Source organism: Ips typographus, linkage group LG1 (genome assembly GCF_016097725.1).
Source record: "Ips typographus isolate SLU linkage group LG1, UJ_Ityp_2.0, whole genome shotgun sequence".
In the NCBI taxonomy this organism is placed as follows: domain Eukaryota; kingdom Metazoa; phylum Arthropoda; class Insecta; order Coleoptera; family Curculionidae; genus Ips; species Ips typographus.
In genome coordinates, this window is record NC_138422.1 from 6,153,028 (window position 1) to 6,167,251 (window position 14,224).

General features: G+C 33.4%; 1 protein-coding gene across 4 annotated transcripts in view; it reads left to right on the plus strand.

Moving 5' to 3' along the window:
• Positions 1-14,034, plus strand: part of LOC145733375 (TD and POZ domain-containing protein 3-like) — a 36,827-nt gene extending 22,793 nt beyond the window's left edge. For 3 of the 4 annotated variants that reach the window (XM_081986171.1, XM_081986176.1, XM_081986153.1), the window contains exons 2-7: positions 9,713-9,821; positions 9,952-10,102; positions 10,577-10,813; positions 10,872-11,119; positions 13,020-13,164; positions 13,229-14,034. In XM_081986171.1, coding sequence (XP_081842297.1) covers positions 9,723-9,821; positions 9,952-10,102; positions 10,577-10,813; positions 10,872-11,119; positions 13,020-13,164; positions 13,229-13,524 — 1,176 coding nt within the window. In that variant the 5' untranslated portion in view covers positions 9,713-9,722 and the 3' untranslated portion in view covers positions 13,525-14,034. Of the gene's footprint in view, positions 1-6,806; positions 7,079-9,712; positions 9,822-9,951; positions 10,103-10,576; positions 10,814-10,871; positions 11,120-13,019; positions 13,165-13,228 lie in introns of those variants that run through there. The other variant, XM_081986163.1, reaches the window with a different exon arrangement.
• Positions 14,035-14,224: the final 190 nt, after the last annotated feature.

The following is a 14,224-nucleotide window of genomic DNA, read 5'->3' on the forward strand; positions in this document are numbered from 1 at the left end:
GATCATGGGTCTGAAAAGCACTTTTACAACGGCATACCACCCTTCGTGTAACGGCCTAACTGAACGCTTAAACAAAACGTTGGCGGACATGCTGTCACTATACTGCAACACGGAGCAGACAGATTGGTGCACTTATCTGCCTTTCGTGACATTTGCTTACAATACGGCCAAACAGGAGACGACACGTTTCAGCCCATTTCAACTAATATTCGCAAGAAACCCCACACTCCCACTAGACGCCACCCTTTTAGAAACGAAAGACGAATCAAACACGAACGAATTAAGAGAAAAAGCTTTACTGATAAGGGCAATTGCGGTAGAAAATATCAACAAAAAACAGGAGAAGGACAAAGACATTTATGATAAATACCACAGAAATGGTGAATTTGAGGTAGGAGATAGGGTGAAAATATTCATCCCAATCAGAAAGGTGGGAAAGAGCGAGAAACTGCTGCTACGATGGTTCGGACCCTACAGAATAATAAAGAAACTCAGTGAGGTTAACTACGAAGTAAAACAAGAGAATGGAAAAAAGAAAACGGATATAGTACACATAGGGAGGATTTTACCATTCTATGACGAATGGACGTTGGGGGACATATCCGAGGGGGATTCGGACGTAGAGTGCAAGGAAGAGGAACAATGACTAGCACAAGTCGGTCGGCCTACATGGAACGGAGTCAGTAATAAAAACAATTCTTGTAGGCCCGGCACGTCGGACACACAGCATGTGGAAGTATCAGCTGGGGGGCCAGTCACCAAACGGTACCTTAAAAATATACACTTCCGGTGCGATTCCCTTAAAGGAAAAAAAAAAAAAAAGAGAAAGAAAAAGTAAAATAGCAGTTCCAATCTAAGAATGACATACTCGTGGAAAGTCGGAACGGACGAAGTGTAGGAGACGTAGTAGCCGGGCCCTTAACCGCCGCCTGGTGCAAGGGAACCCTTGGTAATGCGAAGCTAAAAGGAAAAGAAAGGGGAAAAGATACAGAGAAAAATAGAGAATAGAGGGAAAAGTGAACTTACTTGATTCCATTATTCTGTTCTTACACTTCGACGACCAGTTAAACAATACAATAAGTTGTAAGGGTAACATTTTGCATAAGTAGGGTGCAAACTAAGTATATTTCATAAAGCTTACATAGTCTAAACAATTAAGTATAAACAATAAAACATAAACTTACAATATACATATTTAAATAGGTTGACCGACCGTCACGCCCTCTACCGCCAGGATACCACAACCTAGGAAGTCACGGAACGAGCGACCATCCCGAGCACTTCTAAGCGGACGTGGAAAGTCAGTAGATGGCGCCACCACCCGCGAACTGAGTAACGGGTGCTCTGGCGCACAGATAAGCAGAACGAAGCCGCGTAAGGCCGCCCTCAAGGAAGGAGCAACAGCTTCCAGGAGTATCACAAGGGGAGCGTGATAAGATATAAGTGACGATTGGTCGTACGTTGTAAATGTCATTGTAAATAAAGCCATGGAGCATGTAGGTTATTTGGTTAAGTTAGGGTTAAGTGTCCGGGGCGAACACTCTTCAGAGGGGGGAGATGTCACGAATATCAGAAGTTGCACCATGTTCCGTTGCCTAGCCTGGCCCCGGTCTCCCCCAGTTCACTGCCGAATCAGCGAGACCGGCAAATTAAGGTCATGAGATGAGTATTTAACCAGCGTCTCAAGCCATCGAAGATCACTGGTCTCTGGGTCGGTCTATCGAGCATCAGTCCGAACTTTCTAGTGCCCGGACGGCTCGATACCTTCTTGGATATCCAGGCTGAACAGACTTGAGTCCTTGCGCAACCCAGTGGTGACCGTCGGGACTCTTGACCCTTTCAGCGCCTAAAGTAGGTCCTTTAGGAAGTGTCGATCATAGGGGTTCCCTGCTCGTATCGAGCGGGTTTCGCTTGGCGACACTTCAAAGGGGGCTTGCTGTGCATAAAGTAAGTCCTTCGGGCTTGTCGGTTACAGGGGTTCCCTGCTCGTATCGAGCGGGTTCCGCTTGGCGGCACATCAGAAGGCCTTACGCACACCCACACACACACACACCCCCGCGCACCCCCTCGTAGAGAGTGTTCCATGGGCGTCCCGCCTGTAGCGGTACTAGCGGCCCTCGTAATCTGGGGGTAAGATTTGGTTAAGCATCGTCTTGAGAATAAAATAAAGGAGACATACTTGTACTACGTTGTTGTTTCTCTTCCTGCGCTACCCCCAAAACGTGACAATATATTTCTTGTTTGCGCCTCATACAATAAACCTACAATATCTATCTAAAAATATACACCATCATAACGATAAATGAGTAAATTTTATTAAAAAGCGTGTCCGTTTCGTTTGTGCTAGGTATTAACACAGTTTTTTGCAAGTATATTTTTAGACTTATACACAAAACGTTTAATGTGTATAGTTTGTTTAACTGGTTAGCGGGAGGCTCGTGTCTGTGAATTTATTTTGTTAACAATACCTTTAAAATTCCGCAACGATCATGCAGTTTACGGATGCTATTTAAAAATGGATTATATTGAAAGTTCTAATCAATAATGTTTATTATCGCGATATGCGTAGCAGTTTGGAGTAATCGTTTTTTGAAACCTCCCTATCAAAAATTGTTTGTTCTATCAAATCCCTAGCAAGGTTGAATATAGAAATTTATTGCACAAATTGGGGAAGTCTGAGATTATCTAAGCAGTAGTCTAGGCATATCACTTTTTGACTCTTTGGTAATTAATAATTCACCAAAAGTTCGTTATAGAATATACCAAGTGGATTAAAACTTGCTAGGATATCTCTGTTAGTAGTCTTGTATGAACACATCGTGTTATTTATGTCACGTACTTATGGAACACTCTGTATTGTCACAGTTTAAGATTTAATTGTTTAATGTCCATATTCCCAATTTTCGTTAAGTTAGGTTTAATTATCCTATATAAGATACCAATTTTAATTCTCTCGCCCACTCTTTGGTGCCTAGTTGTTGAGACTCATTTCCGCAGATGTGTACGCGCAGGCCTACGCGGACGATATAGCCATTCTTTCGAGTGGTCGTGCCGTCGGGGGCCTGGCGAGAAATATCCAGGCTGCCCTTCGATCCACACAGGTTTGGTGTGAGGAGGAGGGTCTCTCTGTGAACCCAGCCAAAATAATACATAGTTGATAGCTGTGCTCTACAACTTTTATCTAAAGCGTTTTTCCATTAAATGAATCGTACAGGGGCAAAAACATAAAACCTGATTTCCCATGTTAATCTCCTATGTCCAGGGTTCTCCTGGTCAGTCTGTATGTATGTATTTATTGTACAGCTGATGAAATTTATGTTTCAGTAGAATCTTTGTCAAACTAAAAACTAGTAATTTTTCCTGAACTCCCACAGTCGTACTGCCACACAGTAGTTTTATAATAATAAATCAGAACGAATGTTTTTTTAATCATTTTTTGAGTCACCAGCCTGCTATATTGGTACCGACGCAATTGAGAGTTCAAAATTCGAGGTCTATCGGCTTTTAATACACACACGAAATTGTTTCCAGGCAGTCATCCGAGCTTTGCATGTGCGTTCAAAGTCCACGTTTTATAACGTGTAATAAAGCCAAAGTGTATCCATGTTTCCTGGTTCTTTATAGCTTTGGCGTCCGAAATACACTGTGTGTGCATAAGTGATCACGAACGTTTTGTTTTGAATGTTAATTGATTAATTTAAATAATAAAAATGCTAAAAAAACTGATGATGAATGCGAAAAAATCCGACCATGTGGGTATCATGTGTCTGGTGTGTGGCAAAAAGGAAGCCGCAATACAAAGTTTGTTTTTGTTAACTCAACCATTTGAGGATCGGGCATTTTTATTGTTTTTTAACATCTTGCTTATCAGTTAAGTGGGGATTTCCTTAATTAAATATCTAATTTATTATTATGTTTAGCAGAAAAGTTGGTATCTTTAATTTTGATAAGTAGGGCGCCACGTTTGATTGTAAGGTGCGATTTATATCTATAATTTTCAACAAACAATAATGATCTGCATAATCATTTCCTATTGGGTTTACCCCACATGTTGGTTTGAAGCTTGCATTATCTAGTGCACGTAACCTTAATTAAGTTACATGGAAAACAATATTCACGGTTGAGAAATTGTTTTTCTCTCGACTTTCTTTTATCTTGTGTTCTGTCAATTTTTAGTGTTATTTGTTGTTTTCAGTGACAAGATACCAAAGTATTTTGGTTGATCAATCATCAACATTTTGAGGGCGCGATTATCTTCAATTGGAAATCCTGTCAGTTCTGCTGTTTTGGATTGTTGAACGATTTTGAAGGACTTTTCGTACATAGATTTTTCCGATCTATAATCATTTACTTGAAAAAGTTTTTCAAGTAAATATCTACTTAGTATAGAAATATATTTTATTTCAGAAAAAATTATATGTGTACCTCGTAAGGAAAATCAAATTACCGTCCTCCGGTACTTGCTATATTTATGCATTTTTCTCATTTTCATCATTATGTAAATTGACCTTTTACTCGACTTTTCAAAACTAAAAACAAATATTTTTTAAATTACGAAAAGTAAAATCTTTTGTAACAGGTACAAATAGTAATAGGTTTACTAGTTATGGTTTTTTTTAGTTTTTCACTAGTTCTTTTTACAAATTATACGACAGATTTATGATTTTTAAAAAATATTTAGCCGCCCGCATAAGAAGTGCTTAGAAATAGATAATTATGTTTTTGGCTACTTTATTAAGTTATAATAATTAATTATCAGAAATTAAGAGTCGTATTGCTGACAATCCTTTATTATTATTGAAAATTACAAATATCATTCATCTTATCGTAACTTCAAATACTAATAACTATAGCTTTTCTCTTAGATTGCTTAGTCGATGTGATAAGTGAAAAACTAGTTACACGTCAAACTTACGTTACGTTAACGTTACATTCCGTTTTAGCTGGTGTGAATTCTATACACATAACATTTTACAATACTTCTAAATAATGACATTATAACATCTTAAACACAGATTACTGACAGACTAATGACAAATTTCTGACAGAACACACTGTTACCAACAAAATTATTTCTCACAAAAACCAACTTAGATTTAGATCTTACATTAGAAATTAGAAATCTGCCATGTTTGACAATTTTATCTTTGGGTTACTTTCCCAAACGATTTTAACAATTTCAGTCTACTGTCAGAAGTGTTGGACAAAATGCTAAAATATCCATTAATTTTGATAATAAAAGGTATAGTTTACCGTATATCTTAAACAAAGATAATTGTAGATAAGTGGACATAACCAAAAGGTTAGCCATAAGTGGTGGATTGACCCTATATCGAGCCCTATATCGTTCTTTCACTTCGTTCTAACCATAAGACGATTAAACATACAGGGTGTCCAAAAAAAAGTATCGCTCTCTAACATTTTCGGTCCTTTGCAAAATTTACGTAACTCTAACTGTATCGTAGATATTCGACTATTTTACTTTTTTTAGAATTTTAAAAAAAAGTTTGAAATTGTGAAAGTGTAAACCTAGTTCACTGGAAGCATAAAGTAATTCTTAACAATTTTGGTAAATTTCTGTAGCTCTAACGTTTCTTAGATATTTGACTATTTAACTTTTTTTCTAAATTGCATCAAAATTTTGAAAATATTGTATCTCCGCCAATTTTGGGATTTCAGCGATTGTAATAACCTCAAAATGTTCGTCTTAAACTGCTCTTTTATTTCGTGATAACCGTAAGACGATTAACCATATACAGGATGTTAAAAAACAGTTAAATTTGAAAGGGTCGCTCTGCCAGTTGTGACTGCGTTTACCAGCTTTTAAGTAGGTGTAAACCTAGTCCACTTGGTACAGGAAGTCATTCTGAACATTTTTGGCCTCTTGCAAAATTTTCATATCAATTTTTTAAATCAAAGGACCTTACAGGCTACAATTTTATAGTATTTCAAGAGTAAATTATCATAATAATCACATTTAATTCGCCCTTAAAAAGCGAATTGCTATTATTAGTTGGCTTAGAAATTGAAAAAAAAATGACCTTAAAGAAAAATTGTTTTTTTAAAATATACAGGAGACAAAACGTCAAAATTCCATGGATATGTATAGTCTACATGACGTTTTCGAAAATTTAGAATTGCTGTTATTTAATTTTTCTCTGTGTTTCGTTTTTTTTTTCGGTTTATATGAAAAACCTTGATGATGATTTCTAAGAAACGAAACCTTGTAAAACATTTTTATAGACATCATCTTGTACAGCTCAAAAAGGTGCCATAAAGAAGTGTTTTTTGATGATAATTCAAATAACTTTAAAAATGAAGAAAACGAAAAAAAAAATCAAAGTTGTTCTAAATATCTCAAAATTAGCAACTTTGTCCTAATTTAACCGATTTCAAGATCCCCATGAAATGTATCTTGAATTTGGACACCCTATATAGATGCTTCCAAATACTTTATCAGCTCTTGTTACACCAAATACTATTTGTTAGTATTTCAGTTATTATCATGTTTACACTCTTTCTTTTTATCAGTTGGCAAGAACACTAACATATTTAAAAACTCAAAAATAATATAAAGTAACTACAAAGGAAAATTTTAAAATAGAATATACGATGTACTTGGAATTGAATCTTTCAAAGAAAAATCTTTGATTCGATTCAAAGCCTGCCAGCTGTAGATTTAGGCCAAAATGCGCTTCTGCCAATCGAATTCTCAGAACCCCCCTCAGTAAGCTCGTGTCAGGTCGTACCTCGAAATTTCAGTACGCGGTGTCGGCTTCCAAATATAAAAAAGTAAAAGTGAAAATCTATCTCAGTTTCAAATTAGATCGTGCATTTGACGGTCCAAACTTATATCCGTCGATAGCCCCGCGCAGAGTTGTTTGGCATCGCCTTTCTGCGTGAACGCGATATTCCGACACAAGTTTGTTGCTTGCTGGTAATTTTTATTAGCGACTAAATACTTTGTTGAAATAATGTGCCGAGTGTGCTGCTAGTGAATATTTAAACAGTATAATTGGGCGGAACTGCCTGCTTAAGTGCTTTTAATCACATTTTAGACCAGTCACAGGATGAAGTTGTAAGTTCTGATTGTTTTCTTTGTTGCATCGTCCCAGTTTAAGACATTTTAAAATAAAACACTCAAACCTTGTCCTAAAAACATTAGTTAAGAGGATTAACGTGATTAACTTTCTCCTTTGTTAAAATGACAGTTTTGTGAGATATCTATTTGGTCAGTCACAAAGCAAATTTTAACTTGCCAAATATTTTTTACCGTTTACACAGAATGTTTAAATAATACCTGAACCATTGTATTTAGTTTTACTATTTGTACTAGGTTTAATAAAATAACGCTTTGTGTAAAATTGCACTGACGCAAAACTAGAATTATTCTGGTTTTTCTGGATTTGTAACACTTTGTGTAGGTGACTTGCGTATGAGTCTAATTTCAGTTGATAATGGGAGTTTTTGAGAAGTCAAAATTATACAGTCCTGCCTCTGAAAAGAACCCTAGTTTTGCTGTTAAAAATAACGGCATTAATAAATAAATATAAATTATAAAAAATAACTGTTTTTATATCAAAAACGTCGTTAGTACTCAAAAAGTCAAGTGCAATTTCACAATTGAACAGAATATAAAATATCAAATAGTTTTTGGTTTTTGTATTTTTTTGAATACAATTTTACACCAAGAACATCGTATATCCGTAACAAAGCTTTTCTGGATTATAGTTGATAAAGCATCAAAGAATATATTCTTTATAGAGGGTCGGATTGCCAAAAAAAAATAAACCGAATACTAAAGGAACGTCCATTATAACATCATAACACTTTTCATATCTCTGCATCTTTTTTCCGTTATTTTAAATAATTCATATTTTATCCAAATTTTACTCATGTACCACGTGTGAATGGTTGCTGTCGTTTTGTTGAAGTTTTTGTTGTTGTAATTCTAAAATTGTAAATGGAAAAAAAGAATTAGAGTTGCAAGAAGCTTAATATGTTTTTAGTATTGAAATATTACTGCTGTTTTAAGTACCAAGGCTTTTCAAGACGTTCAGTTTTGCAAAAATGGCCACCATTTAATCATCAGTTATTTAAAATCATTATTTACACCCTAAAACGTCCAGTTTTCTCATAAAAAGTAAAAAAAACCGTTTTTCCAACGTTTTTTTTCAAAAAAATTTGCAAAATGTTTCAAAATAAAGGCTTTGAATTTGTATAGTCAGTAATTTTGTAACAACGGTTCTTTTTAATCTTTTTGTACTTTTCTGAAAAAGTTACATTCTCTCAACGCCGTACTATTTTTAATAAAACTTGCTACCGAGGTCATGTGAGCAATTTTCGAGTCAAATTTTACCGTCTACTGTCCAAATTTGGACTTTTTTGTTTTGCCAAACTTTGAAACTATATCTATTGCAATTTTTAAAAATTTTTTTTAACACTTTTTGACCTCTAGTAATTCTGTTATATGACGTGACGATGAAAAATATGTCTCATCATCTAATATCATCTCTTATATCGTTTAGCAGCTAGAAAGAAGTCAAAGTTGAAAATATTTTTAGGCAGTTTTTTTGCAATATTTTCGAAACTTTTTAGTTTAGCGAGTTGTAGATGGTTAGAACCCTTAAAAAGCCACATTTTCTAATCTATACTATTTTATCGTAAATTTAGTAGATTTATGACAAAACAGGAATAAGTCGTAAATTTCGAAAAGAGCGTTTTTGGCAAAAAAAGCCATCAAAAAAAAAGTTTTTAAACAAACTACTCAGATCAGGAATTTATTAAGAAAAAGGTTATAGAATTTTATTATAAAAGATTTAGAAATTATAATAAATATTTAAAAAACTTAAATTTTATTTCCCACATTGTTTCGAACCAACTCAAAAATGTTTCTAAACTATTCACCTGAATATTTCTTATAGTTTCCTGTGTTTTTTTTTATGAATAAAATGAATTTTAGCTTATTGTTAAGGCATAGCACACAAATTCACATTATATGGATTTCAATTTTATAGTAATTTTTTTTCCAAATCAAAAGTAGTTGCAATGAAATAATCGATGTTGAAAGGTACGATTGATTAGTATATTTCAAGGCTGAAATTAATATTTGTTATGCATTTAGGTCATAAATCATTTGGAAAATCAACTTTAATACTTGATAGTCATAGTAAAAATAGACTTACAGAAAACGTAAAACTAAGTGCGAACCGAATTAAAATTAGATGTGATTTAGTTCTAGAAACTTCACTCATAACTGTTTATGTTGCCTGATAATTCAATTCTACAAATTTTGATTCATTTTTAATTATTCAGCGAAATATCAATTGAAGAGATAAACGGAAAGTATAATGTAGTTTTAGAAACACTTTAAACAAATTATTTAACCACTTCCTACTAGTTATCCTTATAACAACCTGTCCTTAACCTTCATTATCAAGATTTTTGCCAACCTTTTTTACAGGCAAACATCTCCTTTATTAACATTTATTTTATTCAGGGTTGTGACCTTAGATTTTTGCACTAAATTTTAAGCTGATTAAATTCAATGCAAGGTGATGAAAAAACTTAAAAGGCTCTTAACGGAGGCTATCAAATTGGCCATGGTTAGTTTTTGTCCAAATTTTACGCCTCAAAGCTAATATAACTTAGATTATATAGCCACTTAGTCAGTCAACAACAGTATTTTCAAACCGTTTCTCTTTTATTGCAGATTAAACATTATGCCTACCAAACCAAAAAATAAACCCAAAAGCACCCAGAACTCGAAAGAAGCTCTGGATGTTGAAGTGGGGTCCATTCATGAAGAACTTGAAGTGCCAGTAAGTATTTTATTATTTTAATTGTATCTTATTAACACTTGTATTCCAGTTAATTTTGTTTTGTGTTTCTGTTAACTGCACTACTAAAATGGTTTTTGTCTTTTTTAGCTGTTAATTTTGATTCTTCCAGGTGGCATCGGAACTAGTCTTCCGAAAAATATGGAACATCAAACGATTTCTTCATACAATTAAAAAGAGAGACCTACTGGATAGTCCTCAATTTAGATGTTCCGTAAACGGTGTCACCACTTTTTGGAATATTTCCGTCAGATTCTGGAAAGGTAAGATTTTATCCTCATTTATAAAACCAACCTAAACCACGTTACGAAATGAATCACACCCACTAACTGGACTGACCTTCTCTTATAAATTTAATAAGCAACTTATGTAATCAACATTGATCATTGCAATATCTGGTTCTAATACCAGACACTGTTTCCATGCGAATCTTTTTTGTTAATAAAGTCGATTACGTCACTAACTTGTTAGTTGTATATGAAGTGATTAGAACAGTAAATTATAAAACTAGATAGTGCACAGCAATTGGGGCATTTCAAATCATTTTATTAGTCACAAAATTGCTCATCATTAGTTTAATCAGTCCGACATTTAGTACAGTTTATCAATGTCGTTCTCGGTCAAATTAAATAGTGATGCAATTGACACCTTTAGTTGAGCAATTTAAGAAGTCGTTCTGTTTTGTCCAATTGTTTTCTAATCTAAATTATGTAGTAACAAAATTGTTTTTTTATTAGGAGCAAATGGCAAGAAAGTTACCAATCCCCTTGTGATATGTCTTAATCTTACCGGATGCGATACTGAAGAAACTGGACAAGCTAGGATACGTTTCCAATTCGGAGTCTACGACGCTCACATAAAACATTGGGAATGTTGCCCTATCTCCAGCGTAGTACTAAACTTGCAAAATACCAAAGAATTACTATCAGTAGGCTACAAAAGTTTAAGTATCATGGGCAGGCATATAGACACAGGTAAGTTATCAAAGGAAAAAGGTCATTAAACTTGATTTTAATATTGATAATAATTTAGATAAGGATGTGAGGATAATGGTGAAAATACAGATAATTCAAAATGACGAAGAATTACACAGTTTGTCGCAAGATATGGGAAGATTGTTGTTGAGCGAGGAGAGCAAAGACACTGTCGTTGAATGCTACTGTGATTCCGAAAATAAAGACTGCCATCAGACGCCTCTGACTGTTCACAGTTGGATAGTTAGGGCAAGAAGTGAAAAACTGGCTATGAGATTAGAAAGGATAAATGATGAGAAAAATAAAGTAAGTACTGGTTGGAATACATTTATAAAATTGAAAATACAACAAACTGCCTTCATTTATTTGTTTGGGTTCATTTTAACTAAGATCAATTAATAAATCCACAGATTAAATTTATTTGCTTGGAGAAATTTCACATAGCAATTTATAATCTACGTCAATTAATAAGTACCTGTCAATCTCAAACACATTAAGATGAAATAAATAAATATGCAATAAATTGATTGCTTATTATTAAGAGCAAGAGCAATTACTAGCAACAAAGAGAGCAAAATGAGCAAAAATATGAAATGAAAAATGAGAGCGTGGACCATAAATGGAAGCAGATAGTGAGAGAACGAAACGAAAACAAAAGCAAAACATAAAATAGAGAACAATGAACAAAAAAATATAGAGAAGAAAAACCTTGATCAGAACATTTGTTCCAAAGTATGACAAGAAAAGTTCAAACCTGACTATAAAATTAAAAGTTTACAAAGTGAATAGAAAATCGAAAACAATAGGTAGAGAAAAATGGTAAATTAAAGAAGAATAATAGACATAGAAGGGAAAGTAAAAAGAAGAATGAGATAAAAAAGAAGTGAAATAGTAAAAATATCCACAAAATGATCAATTGACCCAATAATCCCAAAAACTTTATTACCCTTTGGAGATTTTATGTATATTTAGATGAGGTTTTAACTTAACTATTTAGAGGTTTGAATCCTTAAAATTGCAATTAGTTATACCTTAAGGTAAAGTTAATGATAATTTACCATTCACAATGATTATTTGCATTATAATGAGGTCTTTAAAATATCTAAATTGGGTTGGTTAACTTAACCGATAAAAAGCTAAAAAAAATTCTTTTAGGAACATTAGAAATAAACTGTAAAACTATCTATAGTTCTATGTGCTAGTAGTTGATATAATACACGTTAAGAGACAATCAATTCATTTTTTTTTTAATCTATACAATGCACAGGTACTTAAAATACTCTGTATTGGTATTTGATATTACTTCAAAACCTTTACTCCAATAATATTTGTACTTGTCCTTTCTTTTTTCAATTATTACAAATTATCAGATCACCAGTTTAAGACTAAAAGTTCTCCTTAAAGACAGTTTTTGAAATTCAGCGTGAATACTATACTACACGACATTTACCTTAATTCTTTCTTTATGGTACGCAATATTAATTTAGTAACATTTTTATTTTTTTGCATTGTTTTTCGGATGGGCCAACAAATTTAAGTAGTTACATCTATCTATCTGAAAAATTAGTCAGAAAATCAGTTATGTAATTTGATCTAAAAAAGCTGAACCTCCCCTTTTTCCGTTTTTAGTTCACATTTATAAACACCATGTGTATCCTCGTTATCATTGAAGTGATGTACTAAATTAACGAAAAATTCTGTAACAATCAAACTAAACTACCTTTTGTAAATGATCGGATACGTTAAGAAAGTTCATTAACCTTGTAAAGTGTTAAACAGCACTAATTTGAAATCGGGTTTGATTCAAATAAATAACCATTCTCATTTGACCGTTACCTAAATTACTAGAACCGTTTAAGAAACCAAAGTCATCATTTAAAAATTTCGCCTCAATTTCGGAAGAAATTACAATTTTTTCAGAGTTGTTAAAGTTTTTGTGTGAAGAATCAAGGAGGACAAATATGTTTTTAATTGGGAAACTTATAAACCTTTGTAGCAAATTCATAAACATTTACCTCATTTTTGATTTCGTAGATTTTATATAGTCAACAAGCGAAAAATTGTTTGCCAAGTTGATGGTCTGGAGCTTTTTTGATTTTTGATGAAAAGTGTTTTGCTATTATTAAACAAATAACGCGCACAGTTTTTTTAGCAACAAAACACTTATCGCAACCGCACCAGCTTTAATACATTTTTTCTTTTTCAGAACATGATTTATCAACTTTCACTTCCGGAATACTCGTACGGCGTAATAAATGAGCTCATCCGCTATATTTATACGGACAAGGTGGACTGTGCTGATAAATACGCATCAAAACTTCTGCCAATTAGTACGATATACCATCTTCAAGGTAAAAACTTGCTCAACAGCACAAATCAGCGATCTAAATTTAATTTACTGTATTTTTTCAACAGGTTTGAAGGGTCTTTGCGAAAGACATTTAATAGAAAGTTTGACTCCATCGAACGTAGCCAATATCCTGCTGTTAGCTGATCAATGCCGATGTGAAAACTTACGTAAAGCTGCTTTGCACTATTGTGAAGACTCCGAAGAAATTAAAGGAAACGTCCATATGGGCAACAAAACATTGGCTTGGAGAGTGATGGAGATGGTTAATCCAGATTTGTTTATGGAAGCGTGCGAAAGTATAGGAAGTTCTTCCAGTAATTTGGATAGCCCTGGAACTCCCGGCGGGTCCTGGAGTGACTGAATAGTACCTGACTGTATTATTAGATATAAGTGTCTCAAGAGAAGTACAAAGAGTATTTTTTTATTTTAATATTTGCACATGTAAAGCTGGATGTAACTTTTTTGTCTCTTATTTAACTGCTTGAGTAAAAATGTATTTGTTTGTTGTTCGTTTTAGGTCAAAATTTAGATCATAACTAATATTTTTATTTAAGATGTAACCGCTAAACCAGTTGACGTTGCTACTTATTGGCTATAGTTGTAGGACAATGTGCACATTATGTTTACTGCTATAGAAAATATAGAAATCATATAAGTGGTGCTAAGCATTAATTCTTTGAACTCTTATCTTATTGATACTGATAAAAAGTTTTATCAAAACTAATTTTTTTTCAATTTTGTAATTAAGTAATGCATTTTTCAATTTTCTCATTTTTGTTAAACTTATTAGGGAATTTATTTATTTTAAGTTACTTCGCCGTCTATATATTTATATTAAATATATATTTAAACTAAAATGTAGGTATTAAAATTATTGTAGTTTTATTTTAATCCCACAGAAATGACTCAATAAGCCGTAAACTACTTAATAGCTTTACTTTTTTTTCGAATTGCAATGGGCCATATTTGCTATCTCCTAAATACTACTACCTACGTAGAGGTAGAGTAAACATAGAACCAATTCCGTTTACAATCAACAAACACAACATATTGAACTGGTA